The following is a 21,854-nucleotide window of genomic DNA, read 5'->3' as shown; positions in this document are numbered from 1 at the left end:
TGAACTATTTCAATGTAATGGTTTATCATAATAAGATCAACCATTACAAAATGTAACTTGTTGCCATTTTTAACTCAAAATCTGGATCAGAAGTGTAGATAGATAAGCGACTGAACTCGTGTAGCTTTTTCCGACATCAGACCTTAATGGTAGTAATTGTGTTGAATCATTTTCAATAAAGGCCTTCCTCAATTTAAATAATGAGGCGCACAGGAAGCACAATGGCGCCCGCGGTGGGGTGCAGCGCTTCGTGTTTCGCAGGAGACGTGCTTGTGATTGAGCCTTGCATGAAAAACACAGTTGGAGATACAAGTAGTCTACAAGGCCAGGTTTTATTTAGATTGATCTCAGCCAACCCAATACGAATTTTGACCCCGACTCATTGTCTTGCTGACTTTCCCGGGGCCGTATTTCAAATAGGCTTTTGAGAAGAGTGAATTGCTCCCCCTCCGCCGCCCCCACCACCCTGAAAAACACTCTCCCTCCAGGCGAAATCGTGCACTCGTGAAACAATGCAAAGCATGAAACGTAATATTAATCTCCCCACCCTGAATGCGGACAAAGAGTGGTGGAAGGTGCATGTCTCTTATTCTTATTGAGGGCCCAATTAAAGGTCACAGAAAAGGGGCGGAAAAGGGGGGGGTGGGGGGGTTAGGGTATAGAATGCTCCATAGGTTGTGCACACAGATGGAACCAAACCAACACAATCATTTCATATAAATAGATTATTTATTTATTACAAAAAAAATGGTTTTACACAAAATATATCTGTTAAAATCAAATATTTACATTTGAGGCTACCGGAAGCGGAGAACAAGTGCATCAATAAAGATCTCCTATAGTGGGGGGGGGGGTGTCCAAAAGTGTGGCTTGCAGCTCATTCTAGACATACAATTCCTAAAAAAAAAAAATTAAAAATTTTGACAAAAAAAAAAATTTCTATAAATATATTGTTAGATTTTTTTCAATGCATGCATCTTCGGATTTTTCACTATGTGGCCTTGGTTCGGAAGGAAAAACCTCGGACACGCCGGTTCTAGAGGATAAACTACAATCTGTCCCAGGTAGTAGCCATGATATTGCTGTCAGGTGACACACACTTAGAAAACTTCATTCATAACAGATATGAGTGTAGAAAAATATGTCTTCATATGACAGTAAATGACAGTATAAGAAATGTATACATCATGATGTGAAGAACAGTTTGCTGACGCATCATCTTCCAGGACGCTGTGTCACCCATTAATTGCACTTATTCAGCAGTTTTGACTTCAGCGTCAACATAACAGTTCACCTCCTTCACTTTGTATGCAGCAGGAGGTGGAGGTGGAGGTGGAGGTGGAGTTGGAGGTCCATACCATCCGGCTTCTCCTCCCGCTGTCATTATTGCTCGGCTGCCTCCCTCGCAGAGGCAGTCAGGTTGACGGAGGGAGTGTCCAGTCTCAGTCTGTGGCTTTTTACGCACGGCGGTGTGGTTCCGCTACCGCCTCAGTAGCGGTCGAACCAGGTGGTGAAGTCCAACAACTCCTGCTCCTCTGAGCTCAGGGGCTCGTAACCGCCTTCATCCGACGAGTACGCGGAGTGAGGCGACTCCGGGTCGGCTGAGTAGGTGTTGGAAAGAGTGGGTGACGGCAAGCCGCACTGGAACGCAGCCGACACGGCGTCGTGCTCGTCTAAAAGCTGCTGCAAAGCTCTTATGTACTCCACCGCCGAGCGCAGCGTCTCCACCTTGCTCATCTTCTTGTTGGCTGCCCCGTTAGGAACATGCTGGCGCAAAGTCTGGAAGCCCATGTTGACTTGCTTGACTCGGTTCCTCTCGCGTTCGTTCCGCCGCGCAACAGCCACCGGCTGCTGCTGAGGGATGGAGTAGCCCAGGCCGGTGAAGCTGAGGCGCCGCTTGCAGCGCAGCAGCTCCGGGGAGTTGGATCGCTGTCTTTTCAGCACTTTGTTCCGGTTCTGATGGACCGCTACCGCCGCTGATGCTGCTGATGCTGCCCCGCTGTTAGCGTTTCCGGCCGGGAGCGTGCACTCCTGCGCGCTCAAGCCTGCGCGTCTCTCGGTGAGCGCAAAAGTAAAAGCGGTGTGCGTCGTGGTGATGGTCGCCATGTCCAGTGACAACTCCTGTGATGGATGCAAGTGATGCTTGGCGTGGGAAGGGGTACACGGGGGAGGGGGGGAAGGCCCGTGTGTCCAACGTGGTCTCTCTTGACTGGCGATGTGAGCCAAACGTTGGCAGTACTCCTCTTTTTCAACACGCGCCCCGACGCGCACCCCCCTCCCACGCACGCTCCGTGGCAATGCCCCGCCCCCGCTGTGTGATTCCTCCGCGGGCCAGGCGCGTGGCTCCGGGGAGCTCAATAAACAATCTGAGCTTTCAGTGCGCGCCGAGCACGCGTTGGTCTCATTTGCATGCCAATGTCTCCCAACTTGAAGGCCCATTGGTCCATTCAAACCATGCGAGAAGAAAGCAAGAGAGGAGGAGAAATAGAAAAGACTGGGTGGAAAAAGAAAAAAAAAAGTGCATGGTTGGACTCTTTGAAATGCCTTTTGAATTTTTGACAATGTACCCCTGGCAAGTCTTCAAATTATAAGTCTTCTTTCTCCTGCAGTTCTTTGCAACCACAAATACCAAGACCCTGTGTGCTGTAACCAGGCTGCACCCCAATACAAGCTAAGCGTGTCTCTGTGCGCAGTAATTGGCCGGCGTGCGGAGAGAGGACGCGCATTAATGACATGCAGCTTCGTGGGCACTTTATTCCACTTGGAATGCAAAACATAGTTCACATCCCGAATCTACCTGCAGCTGCGCGGAAACATTTTTCAGCACCGTCTCAAGTGGACAGTGGGTTTGCGTGGGTTTTAAGATCAGCAAGCAAGTAAGGAAGATCCGTTGGCGTATTTATTTTATTATGTGCTTTTACAAACTTCTTTTTTTTTAAGGGGGAGAAACACAATACGTGGAATCCGATGGTGCCCAAAATAAACAGTACTGCACATAAGGATACAGAACATAAGACGTTGGCGCCCTCTGGCGGTGAAAAGAAGTCATGACTGCACAAAAACTACTTGAATGTAGCTCAAAGGTTTATAGCTGAATTCTATTTATTATTATATATATTACGTATAACATAAGACTATGAATTTGGAAAATTTTCCAAATTGACTATGGACAATTTGGAGGAATAAGCAGCATAGAAGATGGATCGGAGCAGGAGGGGATAGAAAAGAAAACATTCATTCATTCATTTTCTACCACTTTTCCTCACGAGGGTCACAGGGGTGCTGGAGCCTATCCCAGCTGTCTTCAGGCGAGAGGCGGGGTACACCCTGGACTGGTGGCCAGCCAATCACAAGGCACATATAATAGACAAACAACCATTCACACTCACATTCATACCTATGGACAATTTGGAGTCGCTAATTAACCTAGCATGTTTTTGGAATGTGGGAGGAAACCGGAGTACCCGGAAAACCCCCAGGCATGCACAGGGAGTTGAACCCCTGGTCTCCTAGCTGTGAGGTCTGCGCGCTAACCACTCAACCGCCGTGCCGCCTAGGATATAATTTATTTTAGTAGTCTAAATCGAAACAGAGTGAAATATTTTAGGAATGTATTTCTATTTTTTTAAACAATTTGGTATCTCAAAAAATTTGGAAAAATTGTCAAAAAAGTTCAGGGCATTTTTTAATTATATTTTATTGGGATGCACCACCATTTTTTAACATTCACTTGTCAGATTGTGGAGCATAAAACTGCTGAATTTTTGTGCATTCTGTCACCCAAAGTCCAAAAGGTCAATTTTTGCACCGCTACCATGTATCACCTGCAGGGGGCGCCAAAGGATAAACCACTGAAATAAATATCATCTGTCCTTGTTAAACTCTTGTTTGTGGTGGTCAATGTGATTACAAACATGACAGTCTAATCAGTGTAAAATGTAAATTTTAAACACGTGATTTAAGCCTAGGGGCTGCATGGTGGTCGAGTGGTTAGCACGCAGGCCACACAGCTAGGAGACCCGAGTTCAATTCCACCCTCGGCCATCTCTGTGTGGAGTTTGCACGGTCTTCCCGTGCATGCGTGGGTTTTCCTCCCACATTCCAAAAACATGCTAGGTTAATTGGCGACTCCAAATTGTCCATAGGTATGAATGTGAGTGTGAATGGTTGTTTGTCTATATGTGCCCTATATGTGCCCTGTGCAAGGGGAGAACAAGAGGAGATAGAAAACCCATACGAGAACAGTGAGAACATGCAAATTTAACACAGAGAAGTCTCAGGCGAGATTCAAACCCAAAGCCACCTGGCTGTGAGTCAAACTTAACATTTAAACTTCACATTTAAAAGTGACCATTTGTGATGTTAGTGTTGGGATACTTCAAACAAATGACTGCTAGCTCAACAAGGAGCATCTATATAAGGTTCTAATAGGCAGGAATAGGGAAGTGTTCCAATCAATGCTGCTTCACTTCTGTATTACTGACATCTCCTCTGCATGTGAGAGAGAGAGAGAAGAACCTGTGCTATGGTTTGTTGGATGAACTGGCATGCACATTTAAACACAAAAATACTGGCAATCAGTCCAGGGTATCAGCTGGGATAGGCTCCAGCATAACCCCCGCCACTCTAGTCGGGATAAGCGGCATAAAAAATGAATAGCTGGATGATTGAGGATAGAAAATGGATATATAGATCGCCTACGCTACTAGCGCTATAAACGTCAATAGAAGCTAAATTGTGTGATGTAGTGCTTTTGTGCAAGCACTGTGGTCTCTCACACTGTCAGTTATTAATACACACTTACATATATACACTAGAGTAGACACAACACACCTGCACTGATGCCAAAAGTCCCCTTATTGAGTCCCCTTATTCATCACAAGCATTGAACTAGTTTCACTAGATGTTATTTTGGTGAGCGTTAAAGGTCAGACATCATGGGCAGCATGGTGCGGCATTGGGTATTGCTAATTTTATGGTATCCATACGAGGGCTGCAAGCTCCGAGTTCTTGCTTATATTATTTGCTTTGTGCATCAAGAGATTATGAGTGTGAATATTTGACAGAAAAATAACACAGAAACCCAATTTTTGCCAATATTTTGACTTTGAAAGGCAACGGTAATGGTAATGGTAATGGTTTGATTTCATTTGAACATGCATCAGATTACAATTGAATGCATCACATAATCAGTTCACAGTTCCAAATGTCCAAAAGGAGTAGGAAGAAGCAAAGCTTATTAAATCCTACCCCTCCATCTGGTACTTTTACAATCAGTAACTGTTACATTTGTTCACTTCCTGCTTTCCATAATACAGTTTTGGTTTTTTTTGTTTTTTTTTTTATTTTAAAATTTTGTAATTTTTTGTCCCATACCAAGTACAAAGTGATATGACCATACAATGACATAATGGGTAGCATTGTTTTTTTAATTTTATTATTTTTTAATTAATTAATATTTTTTTATTTTTGTACTTTTTTGTGATATGACCCATTATGTCATTGTATGGTCATATTAACTCGTACTTCGGTATGTGACAAAAATAAATAAATAAATCACTAAATAAACTTGAACTATATTAGGAAAGCAGGAAGTGAACAAATGTAACAGTTACTAATCTGATGCATGTTTTTATTTTTTTAATAATGTACGTCGTACCAAAATAGGCTGTTGTCTTAACCTTTGGATCAGCGGATGAACAGCTGCAAGTCATGGAAAAAGAATATTTGACCAGCCTTAATGCCTGGTACAACTAAAGGTACATTTGTTTTTATTAAATATAATAACCGTGGCAAAAATAGCTCATTAAAAGTATAATTTAAGAGTGAGTATATAGCCTTGATAACCAAACTCACTTAAGAAAACAGTGCTGGAAGATGCTGGAAGTTACCCAGCATGCATTACTTTCGCCTTTCGGAATTGGCCTAGGAAGGAGCCATCACTAATAGCAGAGGTGTACTAAATAGAGTTATTAGTATCAACATTTCAGCTTTTTGGTTTCATTGTATTTGCATGAAATGCATTATGATTTCATCACTACTGTACCATACAGTGCATTGACTTGTTTATCCAGCCATCAGTCCTGATGTCTCCCTTTTGACACCTGAAACTATGGTATAAAAATAGTCCTTTTACAATCGATTCCAACATATGATGCAAGAAAACAGGTTTTGTCTGGACTTTGATTATCCACCGATACTGAAATTCCCCATTCATTCTTCCCGCCACTGGAAAACACCCTCTGATGCCGCCAATTTGTACACCTGGAGGGGCCTCATTGGTGGTTTAAATCCAGCCATGACACAGCAAACACGCCCTCTTACGCAGGGAATACCACAGGAAGTGGTGTCCTCCCACTGCCGTGTCTCGTCTATAAAATCACACCACGTTGTCAGAACGAACCAGATAAACGCCGCCTGAAAGTGTCCATCTTTTAAGAAATGCAACGGTAAGGAGAATTTTTCTTGGTCGCTTTTGTGGTTGAGGGTGTTTTTATTGCTAGTTCCTGTTCATGTTTCCTGTATGTGTGCAAGTCTCTTCAAGTCTATTGACTGTTCAGTCCAAGATTAAAGTGTACTGATTAAGCCGTCATGTTTGGTCCCATGTAGTCCTCCCAAGCCGCAGTTTGCCAACTGGCTCATCCATCAAGTAAACATGGGCCAGTACGAGGGATTGTACTTCGTTGCTCGAAACATGCTTCGAATTCCCTGGAAGCACAACTCGAGAAAGGACTGCAGCGCTGCCGACACTAAACTATTTCGTGTAGGTCTCACTTCCTCTACTGACCTTGTCAACGCACGTGGTACCGACCAGGAAGAGCTGTTAGCTTATTAGCTCAGATATTGACATGAGATTTTGTGAACAGAAAATAACATTGAATCCACATTTTTTGCCATGATTTTGTCTTTTAAAGGCTGTGGTCTTAAACGTTTGATCAACTGATGAGCAGCCTATTTCACATTATTGGTTGTTTGCCTACTCAAAAATTATTTGTCATGTTTCTCGCATTTTGAGGCTCTACTTTAAAAGTCAGTCAAAAGTTAAAATTATACCAAATTATTGTGGTTTAATGATCAGGAGTGAGCCATATTTACACTCTTACTCTCACATACTGTTTTATGCTAATGTGTAATACCCGCAAGGCATGCTGGGTAACTTCCCAGCATGCCTTGCGGGTTACTACTTCTTGTTTTGCATGCAGTTTTTGTTTAAAAATACTAATACCCATCCCTACCAATTCTGAGGAAACATTTTTAAACCATACCAAAGAATCCCAGTAGCATATTTTAGAAGAATGTAATATTTTTGCAGATGCATTTCAACCTGACGTCTTAATGGTTATGATTGACAGGAATGGGCAGTGGTCAGTGGTAAAATCAAGGACTTCCCGAATGACAAGGCCAGATGGAAAACCAACTTCCGCTGTAACCTCCACAACCTTGAGTGTTTCAAACTGATTCAAGATAACTCCAAGTCTGATAATCCACATAAAATCTATGAGATTATTAACACTAAGGGTAATGTACTTTCTATTTATATCATAGTCTGTCGTCGATGCAAATATTTGACATTCACGTTTGTTTATTTTAATTTGCAGCAAACCAAGAAAGTATACCAACTCATGACCAAATGGAGGACCTCTACAGGGCCCCCCCAGAGGTTTTACAATAAAACTGCTTTCACGTTGGTTATATTAAAATAGACGTCTGTGCTAATGATGGATTCTGTGTTTCTCTCTTCAAACAGCAAGAATTTACCAATAATTCTATGGTTGTAGAGCTTGGTACAGGTACTGCATAATCGCATATGGACAAGTATAAAATATAACAACAACTTAAGTTGTTCTTAACTGCATTCATGTCTCTGATGTGTGCCAACAGAATATGTCCAACAACATCCAACTGAGCAGGGAATCGTTTCCGTTGCTGCAATAGCCGAGCAACCCACACATATTTTACCAAGTGAGCATTTCCTTCCTTTTTGTGAAGATTTTGTCATTGAAGAGAGTTCTAGCCAAGCCCATTCAGTATACAGTTTCTTCAGTACATCATCATGTTTCTAAGCATGCCATATTTCATGTTTGTTTGGTTGCTTTTCCAGTATTTCCAGATCGGCATCAGTTTCTGAGTATCGATCTAGAGGTGTCCATCCACTACAGAAACAAACAAATGCTAAAAATCCGTGTGAACACAGCTAGTCTCCAACTCCACCACCTCCACCAGGCACCCGTCGACTACTTTCCACTCCGTTTTCCCACCACTGAGGGCCTCAAAGACCACAAACAGGTAATGCCACAAAGTGGAAATAAAATAAAGCCATGCCAAAAAACACTTATAATAAAAATATATACACTACCGCTCAAAACTTTCTTTGTTTTCCAAAGGTAAACACATTTTCATGCATTTTACAAACAATTATAATTAATCAGATGATTTTCAAGGAACAATCTACATTTTTGTAGAGGCCTACTATCAACAAGTTAATCATTTTATAAGGCTATTAGATGATTAGAAAACCCATCTAAAAATCTAAATTAAAACTAAAATCTCTTACCATGCTGTTAACTACTCCCTTCAGAGAGCAGCACAAACTGTGTCTAACAAGGACAGAAAAACGCTGCACCACTGTGCAAGAAGACAAATATCTGTGTAGTTTAAGACAAAGACGCCTCACAGGTCGCACTAAATAGTAGCCGTCAAACACCAGTGTCAGTATCAACAGTGAAGCGGCGACTTCAGGACTTCAGACTTCATGGCAGGATTGCCAAGAAAAAAACATATCTCAGACTGGCCCAAAAAATATTCCAAGTGACCCCAAACTTTTGAGCGGTAGTGTATATATATCACCCGGATACTGCTCACAGGCTTTACGCTGAGGGGTATATTTACAAAGTACCTGGTAACTGATACGTTGCGATACATTAACCAGTGTAAATTATTGTACTGCAAGGCATGCTGGGAGCCGACATTACTCCCTGGTCCCTGGGAGTGTTTCTAGCTTCCCTGCATCGCAAGTGATCTCAATGCAAGTTTAAGCCAATGAAAGCCAAATGAAAACCAAATGTTCCACTGAGGTGGTGTATGAGTGCTAAATCCTAAATCACTTTTGGTCTAGTCTCGGTCTAGTCTTTGATCTAGTCTTCCACCAACACTAACCCTAACTCTTCCAAGCCCTAACCCTTCTTTAGTTATTTACTTTTTCTGGTGTCTTCCGCTAGATTCAGTACACCAACAGCATCCTTAACAGCATCCAGAGGGGTCTCCTCCTTATGGTGCTAGAGTCTGGTATTTATGCAACCAGGCAGGACACTTGTCGGGTATTTGCCAGCACTGATAACTCCAACATGGCTCTAGCAAAGCCCAGAAAATTACCCCAAAACACCATGGTGGAGCTCATCAGTTTTCCAAAGTTTTTTCACGGTGGGTGTGATTTTCACCATTTTTTTATACATTATATGACACTATTAAATTAATTTTATGTTTATTTTTTCAGAATTGAAACAGTATCGTGAGAAAAAGGGAAGTTCTCCTAACTATACTATCACCATGTGTTTTGGGGAGACGTTCCCTGATGGAAAACCATTGGAGAAGAAGCTTATTGTTGTCCAGGTGAGTTGTGATATCACATATCGTGTCTTTTTCAAATCGCCGTAACAAAACATCTCTCTCGGCAGGTAGTCCCACTGATCCTCCAAAACCATCATGAGATGGCCCAGACAGAAGGCGCATCGTCCCTGAACAGCGCCAATGTCAGCCTTCAATTCTCTAACAGCTTCTCCCTCCTTGATTTCATAGCGTCTAACTACAGCCCGCCAACAACTGCGTTCAGCTGAAGTTAAGCTAAGTTTAAGCTAAACTGTTGGGATATTTGTCATTTGCAAATAAAAATAAAGTGAGTAAACCTACTTGTATTTTGGATGACTTTATTCACTCTATAACCATAAATGCTGCACACAATAATAATTTAAATGTACTTTATTTACTTTAGAGCCTATCCCAGCTTATTTCATAGATATTTCATTATTATGGTGAGCCATGTTTTGTATATCATATTGTATCATAAGGTACCCTAAGATTCAACCCCAATACTTAATGCCGCCCATCTCGTATTGGTTCCATGAATTTTGTACACATTTAGTCCCAACAGTCTCTTATCTTCACAGTAAAGTTATTCATAGACTGACTCGGATTAGGTTCGATTCCTGGCCAGGTTTTTGTCATAAACACATCCAGTGTAAAAACCAAGCCAAAACCAGTCATGCAATTGACTCTGTGGCGCCCCCTTACAGGGAAAAGCTGAAAATGGGGGAAAAATGTTGCTATTATAACCTTGGTCTTTGTAACATCTGATTCACTTTGGCCAAAGCAAAAAAAAAAAAAAAAAATCAGTATAAGACATTACCACATTTTAGAATAGGACTACGTCTATGGTAGCAGTGTGTATAAGTACTCAATAAAATGGAAGAGAAAAGTTAACATTACTAAGATCTGTTCATGATAGTAACTTTAACTAAATAAATGAATAAATGAAGAGGGCCACTCTGCAAACAAAAACATGTAAATGAAACGTATAAATAACCTGTATTCAATACATACTGTACATACTTCTGCTGGAAAATGCTATGTTCTATTCCATATAAAATGTCAATGCACAGTCTACATGGCAGTCATCGGCTCCAAAAGTGTAATCTGGTTTACTTGAAATACTAAAAGTAGCTCAAATCAAAAGAAAAATGCAGTTGAGAAAAATTACTTAATAATTTATTTGAAAACTCACGGCCGCAGTTTACCAGTGTTGTGTTGGATGTGACTTGTTACAATGTAGTGACAGAAAAAAACAATGTTAACTAAATTCAAGTCCTTTATGTCACAGATAGTGTTTGGACAATGAAATATTCAAGTAATTAAACCTAAATTATTTACAAGCTATGTCAAACTCTTTATTCTACGGATTTTTCTATAAAATGTTGCATAACAGTGACTTTTCATAACCTGTTTTAGTAGCAACTTTCAATCTGTCTGTGACCCAAAAGTATACGTTGGCCGCTGATAAGACAAAAAGTTACACTGCATCCTCGCAGTGCAGATAATCAGTGATACTTAAAATAACTCAATAACCACCATTATGTTTTCATTATGTTGTCATTGAGTTGTGAAACACAAAAATACTACTTCCTGACTTACATACCAGTAAAATACAGAAAGATGTTTGTCTAGTGATAAAGAAAAGAAACCTAACTGCAAAAGTCTTGATGGGTCATCAATCAGCCGTTTTTGTGTTCTTAGCTTTCTTTTGTTTCCTAGCATGTTTGTATTTCTCCACATACGCTTTGACCAGATTGCCCACCTTAACCGGGTTAATCTCCCCGCTCTTGCTGTGGCACACCTAGCGGAACATACAACCACTTCAGTTCAAGTCTTAGCAATGTTATACATGTACAACTCGTCTTATTTGAACCCACCTTCTGCACAGCTTTGCGTAGAATGTCTTTGTATTCCTCCTTGTTGATGTCTCTCCTCTGGTAGAAAGGCTTGATCGCTAGTTTCACCTCTTCGACCGCTCGCTCCTGCATGTGAAGCTTCTTCAAATACTCCTGAGAGCTTGAGTGTGCAGACAGCGAAGCGGCACCATCTCTCTTGGATGAATCACCGACCGAGCCAGGTCCACTTGTGTCCTGCGACTGCCAAGGTAGATCATGTGAGGAGGAGGGGGAGGGAAGCAAGCTTAAACCTGGAGATTTATCAAGGTTGTAGACTTTCTCGGCAGTAAGCAACATTAAATCAACAATATCATATTATTAGTACCTTAAGATGCATCGTTTGTGTTTGCTTTGTGGTGACCACTCTTTGCAGTAACTATTTACTATAATAGACTGGAGAGTTTACATTGAAAAAGTAAATGGTGGTACTAACCAGGGGTTATATAGTGTAGTAACCTACCAGACAAACGTTTGGACACATTTCCTCATGATATTGAATGAGAAAGTGTATCCAAACGTTTCTCCTGGTAGTCTTCAGTATGTACTGATCATCAGTTTCATTTCATCTGAAACAACATCACTTTCAGGTTTCCATTGCCATTCCATTGCTGTTTCATGAAGGCTGGTGTGTAACAACACTGCCACCCGCTGATGGTTCAATTATCCTACATGGAGAATGACTTAAGTCACATTAATGCGCATTCCTGAAAAGCAGGAATTACAAGGCCTTGAGCATTGTCACGTTTCTGCTGGCACTCTTGGAAAGTTATGATTTTTTTTTTGGCAGATTTTTGCCATTTAAAAAGGAAATTATGGTTAAATGGTGTGCTTGGGGGTTGCTTACAAATGCATAAATATGAAGTATAATTTTCTCAAATAGTGGTGTGGGCACGATAAAGCTCATTGTAAAATTCCTTAAAGGTTAGCAGATCTGTGTGTGAAAGTGTCTTTATTTATTTAGGGAAAGACAATAATTGAGAACCACTGATTGCTTTGAGAACCCCCTTAAATGGAAAAGCTTACACTTCAAATCCACTGGAGTGGTGTCTAAAGACAAACAGGTCCCTTACCTGACTGGTGGTCTGTATAGCAGATGGGGGTCTCCGAGCTGCTTCCTGCTTCAGCTTTAATTTATACAGAGCCAGCTCTGAAAGGAGTAGTAGTAAATGAAATAGAGCAGACGCATTTGAAGTACAGTCGGCACAAATTATAGTAATTTACATTTCGTACTTCAATGGACTTTGCTGTTTGGGATCCCCACAAAAACTTGTATCTAACAAGTCAAATGCTTTCATAAAAAATACAGGATTAGCAGATTTTAACACAAATTTACTGTCAAGATAACAAAAAAACACCTACTGCTCGCAGACTTGTCTGGTTGTGATGCATCAGGTTCTTGGATATTCCAGGTGACCCTCTTCCCTTGAATCTTAGCTTTGGCTGCCAATGGAGGCGGCACCTGTTGCGCCTCAACCTTCCCTTCTTGTTTGCCGTCCTCCTGTTTGACATTAGAACCCGAGTCTTCAGTCTTCTCAACCTTCACGCAGTCCAGGTTGGGAAGATCAACGTACACGGTGGGATCCTCGTCTGATTCAGAGGCCTGCTTGATGGGTGCTTTTAACCCAACTGTGTTTGCTTTGTCCGCTTTGCACTGAGACTGGTTCGGTGCATCCTGGTCCTGCCTGATGCCTGATGTGTGATGTGAGGGGACAGGAAGTTCTAACGACATGGGCTCTGCTTTTATTTTGATAGTTTCCCAAATTGCTTCTGTTTTTACCGTTTTATGTAACTCTACGTCGTCAGGTTTTTTTATGGGGGCTTCTGTCTTTAAAGTTTGACATAACTCAACAGGCTCTTTTCCGACGCCTTCGTGACAGATGATTAAAGGAGGTGTATCGTCATTGTTGGTGTGTTTGGTGATGGGAGAATGTTCAAACATATCAATGGATGACCACACTTCTTTCTTTATCTCTTTCTTAATAGCTGCCATGTCACTTTTCTTTTTAACTTGAGTTTCAATGGTGGACTCGAACACTTCTTTTTTGACTTCAGTAACCTTTTCCTCTTTTATAGAACTGTGAGAGACCCTGCTCTCTTTTTTCATGTCCTTTGAGGAACCTGAGGTTTTCTGCAAACTCTTGGACAAACGCTCTGTTTTCCTTCTCTCTCTTGAACTTGATCTGGATCTGGGTCTTCGTTTGTCCTTCGATTGAGACTCCATCTTGCGATGTTGAGACGATGTGTGCGCTTTCCTTCTCTCCTTGGATCTGGAGCTGGATCGTGATGTTGACTGGGATTTAGAGCGCGAGCGTCCACGTCTCTGGTCCTTTGATCTACCTCTGGACTGGGATCTGGATCTAGACCGAACACGTCTGCTGTCTTTTGGCGCTCTTCTTCTGTCATCTGTTCTTTCCTTGCTGTTTCCTGTAGGGTGCTGCCTCCTTGAACGCTCTCTGCCGCTGGAGCTGGAACCAGACCTTCAAAAAAAAAAAAAAATAATGATCAAAGTAAAATTAGTCACTGTGAAAATAAAAATGTTTCTGATGGGAGCTTATTATTGTCACTTTACCTGGATTCCTGTTTTTGCTTTTTTTGAGATCTCACAGGAGAACTAGACAGAGAACTTCCTGATAAAGAGCGTGCCCTCTTCTCTTGGGACCGTGACCGCCTAGAAGAACTTTCTACGTCCATTTCCTTCCTCTGGTCGCCCTGGTGAGACACATGATGGTCTTTCGTCTTGTCTCTGTCTGACTCTGAAGTGCTTGAACTACAGGGTTGCTGCTTCAATGGAAGCGTGTTGGAGTTGTGCTTTTCATGGCTCAAATCTCTTGGTGGAGACCCGGACTCACATTTGATTTCCTCCTTTAGTTTCCTCTTAATGGAATATGAGCCACAGCCTGAAAAATCCATGTTTTTCTGTCCACTTTCCTCTTCTGTCTTTATGTGGTCCAGGCTGTGAGGAACCGGTAAAAAGATGGTGTCCGGTGTCTCCCAACTTAAACCATCTTTCACACTGGTTGTGTCTTCACCCGAATCAGAAAGCCCTGGTTCTCTTTTTACCTTGATGCTGCTCAGTGCTGTTCCATTGTCGGTCTTTGTGTCGGGCAACACGGATTCCTTTTTCACTTTCAAAACTCCTGAACTCGCCACCTGTGGTGAAGTCTGTAAATTAGGAATCCTTGGCTCTTCCTGTGAGATCGCATTCTCCTCTTTTTCGACTTTTACTCGAACAAGCTTTTTACTTTGCGCTACATCTCGAATGAACGCTGGACCGGAAACTGCATTTGATTGGTGGGAGCAGCTGCCAGAGCTCTCACCTTCATTGTCTGAGATGCTAGAGTCTGAATTAGTGGGATTAAAAGGGTCATATATATTATTCAAGTCTTCTTTTTTACTGACAGCTGTAGGTGACGCCAACAGCATTTGCTTATCTCTTTTTCTCATCTCAGTCTTTTCTCTTTCGTCATTCTTGGTGGTGCTTCCACTTGCAGATGATAATGGGAGGTTGAGCCGCCTTGAATGCCACGAGTTACCACTGGAGTTAATACGGAAGCTAATGGTAGATGAAGATGAGGATACTGATGAATTCCCCAGTTGAGAGTCAGCGGAGGAGGAAAAAGAAAATGAGTTGGAAAAGGTTTGTGAAGATCCAGATCTTTGCCTTTGAGGCTGGCGGTCCGTGTTGCTGTTCTGTGGGACAACCTGTTCCTTCCTGTTCTTGTCTCCTGCAAAGCTGATCAAGGCCGTCTCGGGTAGGCCGGAAGTATTATTCCCGGTAGGAGAATTACTGCTGCCTTTATTAGTGGCAGTTACACCATTTTTTGCTACATCGTTGCTTTCTCGTTTTATTTTTGGTATCTTTGGTAGGATGGACACGTCCACCCACATTGGCTTTACAGGCGTTTTTGTAGGTTGGGATTTTTGAGATGGTGTTTTGTTCTTGGGGGCATGGTCAGGGTGCCTGGAGGCTCCATTGACACCAAAAGATGGAGAAGGTCTGTTTGTAAGAGGTTGCTGCAAACGCAAATGACCTCTCGGAGGCAAATCATGATGTTGACCGGGTTGGATGTGGTTGACAGCCGAGGGTATCCGAGAAGAACTCTGGGAGAATGGCCTGGTGGAAGTGCTATGGGAGGATCCTGGCAGATCACTGTTGTGGTGATTGGAAAAAGGTTCTCCAAGGCTGGGTGTGGTCACTGACTGGATCTGAGCACTGGATTCCTCTCTGCTACTGCTTCTTCTTAAACTTGGCTTCAGTGCAGACAAACTTGCTGTAACAGAAGTAGAAGAACAAAACACGTGTGGATCCAGTGCTTTCACAACAATAAATGTCTTCTCTAACCACCCTGTTTCTGTCTCTATCATAAACACCTAAAATAAAATCATGTGACACCATGTGATTGCATTTTAATATAGAAAATTGCAAAAATTCTTACTTGATTCTGTGGCTTTAAGAGAGCCATCACGATTGATGACAACACCCGAGCTGTCCATCAAGAGCAGGCTTTGCCCAGACAGGATGCTACCCAACAGGTCAGGCACTGGTGCTGCCTCCACAACACCTCCAGTTTGGGGAATGTCCACACCGAGTCTGGGGTAATACAAAAGTATTTGCTCGCATTGGTTTCACTGTGTTCTCTGTTATAAGTCATTCTACTATTTTCATTCATTTTCTACTGCTTAACCTCACGAGGGTCGCAGGGGGTGCTGGAGCCTATCCCAGCTGTTTTCCGACGAGAGGCGGTGTACACACTGGACTGGTCGCCAGCCAATCACAGGGCACATATAGACAAATGGACAATACGGAGTCGCCAATTAACCTAGCATGTATTTTTTTGGAATGTGGAAGGAAGCCGGAGTTCCCGGAGAAAACCCACGCATGCACGGGGAGAACATGCAAACTCCACACAGAGATGGCCAAGGATGGAATTGAACTTGAGTCTCCTAGCTGTGAGGCCTTCGCACTAACCAACTCGTCCGCCGTGCAGCCTCATTCTACAATTTTACTATTTAGAGTATTTTCTTTCAAGGCATTTAATGCATACTCATACTATTCATGGTTTGTACAGTCATATGCTTAATGAGCCCAAGCTGGTTAATTATATTCAAACATATCGGAAACCCAAATCCTGCACATGACAATGACATTTCACCTTGAAAGGCTTGCAACAACAGGTCGAGCAACAGGCTGGTGGGAGCGAAAGGCAGAATGAGAGATCCCTCGTCTCTTGGCCTGCAACAGCGATGTAACGCTTTCTTCATGTTCATCCTCGTCACTGCTCAAAATTAAATCGATTAATTATTAAAATGGTGTCTAATCACATTATAATGTACGGGTAATCATACCAATCTATGAACGGGTCCAAGTCAAAAGGATCACCGTGGATGGAAAGGGATGCAGCTCCTATGTCAGCTCGCATGCTGCTTAGCGTGTGCTCTGAAGGTCGACACACTGTAGGAAGTGAACAGTTCTTGTCCTTTGACATCCCGAGACTATTAGCAATGCGGCTTTTCCCCACCTATTTGTAAAGAATAAAAACAGAACTGTATTTTGACGTTGCACAGTAGAAAATCAGCAGGCGTTTCAAAATGTAAAAAGAAGAAATGGCAGTGAGAGACAAACAAAATTGTCATTATTGTTCATCACCTCAAAAACTGGGACAGACCATTTATTTACAAAATTGACAGTTAGTCTTACCAGAGTTTTTTTGGGTTTAGTCTTCCTCGCTTTTCGTCTCCTCCTGACTTTTGAATGACCTTTTTTACCCTTTGCAGATGGCGTCTTCTTTTTGCGTGTTCCTGTTGAGTAAATCACAAAAGTCTCGTATATGTTTGACCATAAAAGTGCATATGTTACTTTTCTCCGGTATAGTTGCATTACCAGTCTTGCGCCTGCGTCTGGATGGAGCGCGAGGTGTGAGGTCCCTTACATATACAGCTGTGTTCAGCCCAGCTACCACTGCATTAATAGTATCATCCAGCCAAGTCGACTCCATCAGGTATGTGGGAGCAAGCTAGTTAGAAAACATATGAATCACTATCACTTTATTTCAGTAATATTTTATGGGCTACGGTCAAACACATGCGTAGTTACTTTGCCTGTTTTCATTCACAAATCTGTGTTAGTTTTGGGAAAACTCCAATAAACTAAATAATACACACTGATCTAGACATTCACAGATGGAGTAAAGCAAATCGAAAGAAGCACCACGCCATCATGCCAAACCTGCGGTGTGCGTGCCTGTGTAATGCGATGTCGATTCACATTGGCCCGAACCCGCTCACTGTGCTGAGTGCGGGCGATAGCTCTTGTAGGACCGGCAGCTCGGGACTGGTTTTGACTGGTGGTTGGATGGGCCGTCGAAGGGAGGCTGAGGGTCCCATTTGCTTGTTCTACAGCAAATAATAAGCCAAGGCACATTTCACATATTAAGTGGGATTACTGGCAAAGACAGCATCTCGACACACATCAAGCTAAAAATGTTCAAGCATGTTTTAGTCACAAATAATAAAAAACAAATAATGTCAAAATTTACCAGAGTTATTGTTGTTGGCAACACATTCAGGACAGAACCATTCCTCAACAGGAACAGTGTCCAGAGGTGGTGTGAGACATTCCATGTGGTATCTGTCAAAAAGAGAAAGCAATGTTCGCTAACAATTCAACTTCTTTGCAAGACGACTGAAATATTTTGTAAACAATAGAACACAACATAATCCATACATGAACCGTTAGTCTCACCCAGCGTCGCAGCCATCACAGAGCAGAAGACGATCCTCTCGATCGCTGCCTTGACACACCTCGCAATTGGTCTGATCCAAGTCCAAGTCTACAATTACCTCCTCGTTTCCCTTCACAGGTTTTTGTACGGTAATCTGTATGGAGCAGCAAGTCGTCCGAAATATACAGAGATACATTCAGACACTAAAGTTGCTGTTTCACATTCATAATAATAAGATAATAACGCACTTACCATTTTCTGCACTTTGCCACCATAACATTTTCTGAGGTATATGCTACTGAATACAATACGGTCCACTGGGCAGGAGTTAGCATTCTAAATAGAGGGAGAAAAACATGACAATTGAGTTGCTATACTTTTTCCAGCAGGGAGCTTCTCTAACAAGTAAGTTGTGTAACTCCACGTTTAAGTGTTTTTTGTCTCTCTGCTAGTTATGGTTTTGAGTCAGTCAGTTGTCATGAAAAGCATGCACAAAAAAAGGGCAGTATTCTGTAGCAGGCTCCTTATGCATGGAGTAGGAGTGATGTCGACTATGTGTATTTTTCATTAAAAGTCTGCAACAGACATTGCAGCTGAGTGCAACACTTGTAATGTACAAGTTTCCCATGCTGGAACAGAACCAGAGAAGTTTAAAACAACCAAACTTGTTGCGCATTTGAAGCAGCGTTACACCAGAAACGCCCCGAGATGACAAGTCATTAGCACCAACAAAAAAGATGACCAGGCACGTTTTAAAAACCTCTACACTACACAATTATAAATACCACATCAGCCCAAAGAGAAATGCTTTACCTTTGCCCAAGCAAGGATGCAGTCGAGACAGAAATAGTGCTGACAGTTCTCTGGTGTTGCCACAGGTTGACTGCTGAAGGAGTTCAAGCAGATGGGACATTTATCTGCATCCTCGTCGGAGCTCATGGCTGCAATGGCTGCAGATGTCTCGCCTAAAACACCATCATGTGCTTCCGCATCTTCTTCCTCATCCTCAACTAAGGAAAGTGAAGACAAACAGACAACATGGGTATTTGATCATGAATCAGAATCTATTTTATTGGTATTATACACACATACAATCAGATTTAAAGCACCTCCTTCTCTGTGCGGACAAGTATGGAAATATGAGAAATATATACACAGTACACAACATGTACACATTTACAGCAAAAAGTAGAATAAAATATAAGTTCAGAAAGGTAAGAATGAGGTGATCGCACTGCGTTTTATATAGTCAATGGCAGTGCACATAGGCAACCCTATCAAGGTTAAACACTATATAATTACATTAACATGACTATTACCATCTTCCTCTTCGTTTCCTTCTCCTCCGCCTTCATCGCCATCCTCTTCTTCGTCTTCCTCATCACTGTCAGAGTCATCCGAGTCATCTAAAAAGGACAAGTTTATACATTTATATTATGCATTAAACATGAACTCATTCAATGCCAAATACGTAGTTTAATGTTTTTATAAATCCCAATGCCCAATCCCAGCAACATATGTATCCGTCTTTTTTGCACGGCAGGCTAAAGGAGGTGATGATGGAACTCCTCACCTATGGATAAGTCTTAAGAGCAATTTAAACACCATAAAACACCCCCAAAGTACATTGTACATTGTACATTGCATACCACACAAAAAAGGTGTTGGTAAACATACAGCTGACAGTCCGGGTTTTTGGGTCTTGTGTTCGAGCCCCGGTGCAGGCAGTTTAGAACCCATGTTCTAAAACAAACTTTTTTTTGATTAAATATGAAAGCCTAATCTTTCATTTGGTAGTTTCCATTTTTATATAGCCATGTGTGAAAGATCAAGCAAAACTGTCTAAGTTATGTCTGTGATTGAATGACTTAAAGATAATTGTGTACTATTGGACATATTTACTCACTCATAAAATTTTGTATTTCAGTGCTTTTGTGCAGAATCAGCATAAACACTACCTGAAATATCCCATGATGCAACAGCTCTTTTGCTGTGGACCCTGCGATTTATCAGCTCATCCGGGCTGTCGTCGTCATCCATGACTGGCCATTAACAGAGACGTTACCCCAAAACTTGTATTCAAAATTCCCGAATAGCTGAAAATCAGATATTTTAAGTCAATATTTCAGTAAAAAAAAACAAAAAACAAGAAGTGCTAAAAACATGTTGCTTCACTGAGTAAAACTACTCACTGAGGTGATCAAAGAAATCTTAGGAAGAAGATGATTTCCATACTTGTACCTGAGTCAGACAACAAAGTGACAGTAAGACATTTAAATATAAATACAATGAACAATATCAGACCATAATAAAACTTTATGGCATCATGAGATCCAAAGTAAGGAGTGAACATTAAGGTTATGTAATGACGCATGCTGGAATCAACCGATTGAAGAAACGAGAGCTATGTAAACAAAAACAGAAAACATCAAACACTGCTTTTACTCGTGTTGCATGGAATATATTCAGTTTGTACACACATTTATTCCCATTAGACGTCTCCAATGACAGAATTTGAACACTTAAAATATAGGGTTGTTTTTGTTTAAAAACGGCCACTTGCTGTCGTAAAGAGCCTCGCTGTTAGCTAGCTACCTTCAGAATAGCTAAGCTAAATTTAGCATTGACCGTCAACTAAATGCTCGGTTGGAGTTGTTTTCTTTACGTTCAGAACAGGAAATACTTGCTGATGCATTGCTCATTCAGGACAATGTCACAGATGAGCATATAAAGGCTATATACCTACCCTGTGCGGCAATGAAGTGGAACCCATGCTAAGAGCGAATTGTGCCTTCATGGGTGTTGTTGAGTGACACTGCCGGCTGGCTCGACGGAAATTGCCGAATTCACACGAACGGCTGTGGCGCTTAAAGGGACAGTAGCTATAATAGGAGTAAATTGTGGAGGCACGTTCAATAAATTCGGTAATTGTGAGCAATATTATTAAATTAAACTTCACTTATGTGATATGTTATTAGTCCTTAACATAGTAATGATCATATAATATCATTATTGTATTCTCTTCGATTTCATTTTCAAAATGTACTGTTTTACATGGTTATTTAAATGCATTTCTTAACAAGAAACATGTTTTGTTCTACACATATATTTAGTTGTTTCAGTATGTTACTTATCAAATAAATATCTTTCTTTTGAGAGGGGGGAAGTCAAATGATCTGAATAAAAGCCAAGAGTAATTTTTGCTTTTGTCTGTATCTAACAAAAGGGAATACATGAATAAGTATACTATTTTCTTGATATTGTTACGATGCCTTCTATTGGACATGGAACACATCAATATTTGCAACGAGGACAGTGTAATCTCTGTCGCCATCTTGTGGAGATCAGATGTCAGACCAACTATACTGTTACATAACGCAGTCCAAATCCCGATTTACAATATATGGCATGGGGTTATGTGTATCCTGGATGCCAATAATCCCCCGGGTATCTATCACCAAAATCTGTCCAGAAGCAATGGTTCACGTCTCACACAGTATGTAGACAACAAGAACATAACGTTATGTTGTGGGTGTGTAGAATGTATAACTTAGATAAATGTATATTTTCATTATTACAGTAAAATTAATGCAATTTCACGCCTGTGTTAAAATGCATTTTTCAGTTGAAGCCCACTTCAATAATGACGTCA

At 41.5% G+C, this 21,854-nt stretch overlaps 3 protein-coding genes across 3 annotated transcripts; 1 reads left to right on the top strand and 2 right to left on the bottom strand.

Annotated features, from left to right (window-relative positions):
* Positions 1-671: 671 nt before the first annotated feature.
* LOC131131680 (uncharacterized) lies at positions 672-3,089 on the bottom strand. The gene has a single exon (XM_078793790.1). The coding sequence runs from the start codon at positions 2,437-2,439 to the stop codon at positions 1,489-1,491; it is 951 nt and encodes a 316-aa protein (XP_078649916.1). The 5' UTR covers positions 2,440-3,089; the 3' UTR covers positions 672-1,488.
* Positions 3,090-6,309: 3,220 nt separating this feature from the next.
* Positions 6,310-9,897, top strand: irf7 (interferon regulatory factor 7). The gene is made up of 10 exons (XM_058075853.2): positions 6,310-6,449; positions 6,610-6,763; positions 7,353-7,518; positions 7,599-7,660; positions 7,748-7,790; positions 7,882-7,962; positions 8,102-8,286; positions 9,219-9,420; positions 9,494-9,609; positions 9,675-9,897. Exons 1-10 carry the CDS (start codon positions 6,442-6,444, stop codon positions 9,831-9,833), a joined length of 1,176 nt encoding a protein of 391 aa, XP_057931836.2. The 5' UTR covers positions 6,310-6,441; the 3' UTR covers positions 9,834-9,897.
* Positions 9,898-10,328: 431 nt separating this feature from the next.
* Positions 10,329-21,059, bottom strand: phrf1 (PHD and ring finger domains 1). Its single transcript, XM_078793650.1, has 19 exons — positions 20,949-21,059; positions 20,395-20,443; positions 20,161-20,298; positions 19,522-19,608; positions 19,016-19,212; positions 18,455-18,538; positions 18,223-18,356; positions 18,017-18,108; positions 17,707-17,873; positions 17,362-17,494; positions 17,179-17,279; positions 16,827-16,999; positions 16,634-16,756; positions 15,917-16,071; positions 14,050-15,751; positions 12,840-13,957; positions 12,551-12,627; positions 11,463-11,681; positions 10,329-11,386 (listed from the first exon to the last, which is right to left on the bottom strand). The coding sequence occupies exons 3-19, from the start codon at positions 20,240-20,242 to the stop codon at positions 11,261-11,263; spliced, it is 4,770 nt and encodes a 1,589-aa protein (XP_078649776.1). The 5' UTR covers positions 20,243-20,298; positions 20,395-20,443; positions 20,949-21,059; the 3' UTR covers positions 10,329-11,260.
* Between the last annotated feature and the right edge of the window lie 795 nt (positions 21,060-21,854).

This window comes from Doryrhamphus excisus, linkage group LG1, assembly GCF_037039965.1.
Source record: "Doryrhamphus excisus strain RoL-2023G ecotype Guam linkage group LG1, RoL_Dexc_Guam_v1.1, whole genome shotgun sequence".
In the NCBI taxonomy this organism is placed as follows: domain Eukaryota; kingdom Metazoa; phylum Chordata; class Actinopteri; order Syngnathiformes; family Syngnathidae; genus Doryrhamphus; species Doryrhamphus excisus.
This window is presented reverse-complemented; position numbering and strand designations above follow the sequence as displayed.

What these genes read in the sequence shown, in the direction of transcription:
- LOC131131680 (XM_078793790.1), bottom strand. Translation starts at nt 2,439, where the DNA reads ATGGGCCTTCAAGTTGGGAGACATTGGCATGCAAATGAGACCAACGCG.
- irf7 (XM_058075853.2), top strand. An exon ending in CCGACACTAAACTATTTCGT is followed by an intron (nt 6,764 to 7,352) that starts GTAGGTCTCACT and finishes TATGATTGACAG; the next exon opens with GAATGGGCAGTGGTCAGTGG. An exon ending in GGTTGTAGAGCTTGGTACAG is followed by an intron (nt 7,791 to 7,881) that starts GTACTGCATAAT and finishes GTGTGCCAACAG; the next exon opens with AATATGTCCAACAACATCCA.
- phrf1 (XM_078793650.1), bottom strand. Translation starts at nt 20,242, where the DNA reads ATGGATGACGACGACAGCCCGGATGAGCTGATAAATCGCAGGGTCCAC. An exon ending in TTGGACCCGTTCATAGATTG is followed by an intron (nt 16,757 to 16,826) that starts GTATGATTACCC and finishes AATTTTGAGCAG; the next exon opens with TGACGAGGATGAACATGAAG. An exon ending in AAGCAAAAACAGGAATCCAG is followed by an intron (nt 13,958 to 14,049) that starts GTAAAGTGACAA and finishes TTTTTTTTGAAG; the next exon opens with GTCTGGTTCCAGCTCCAGCG.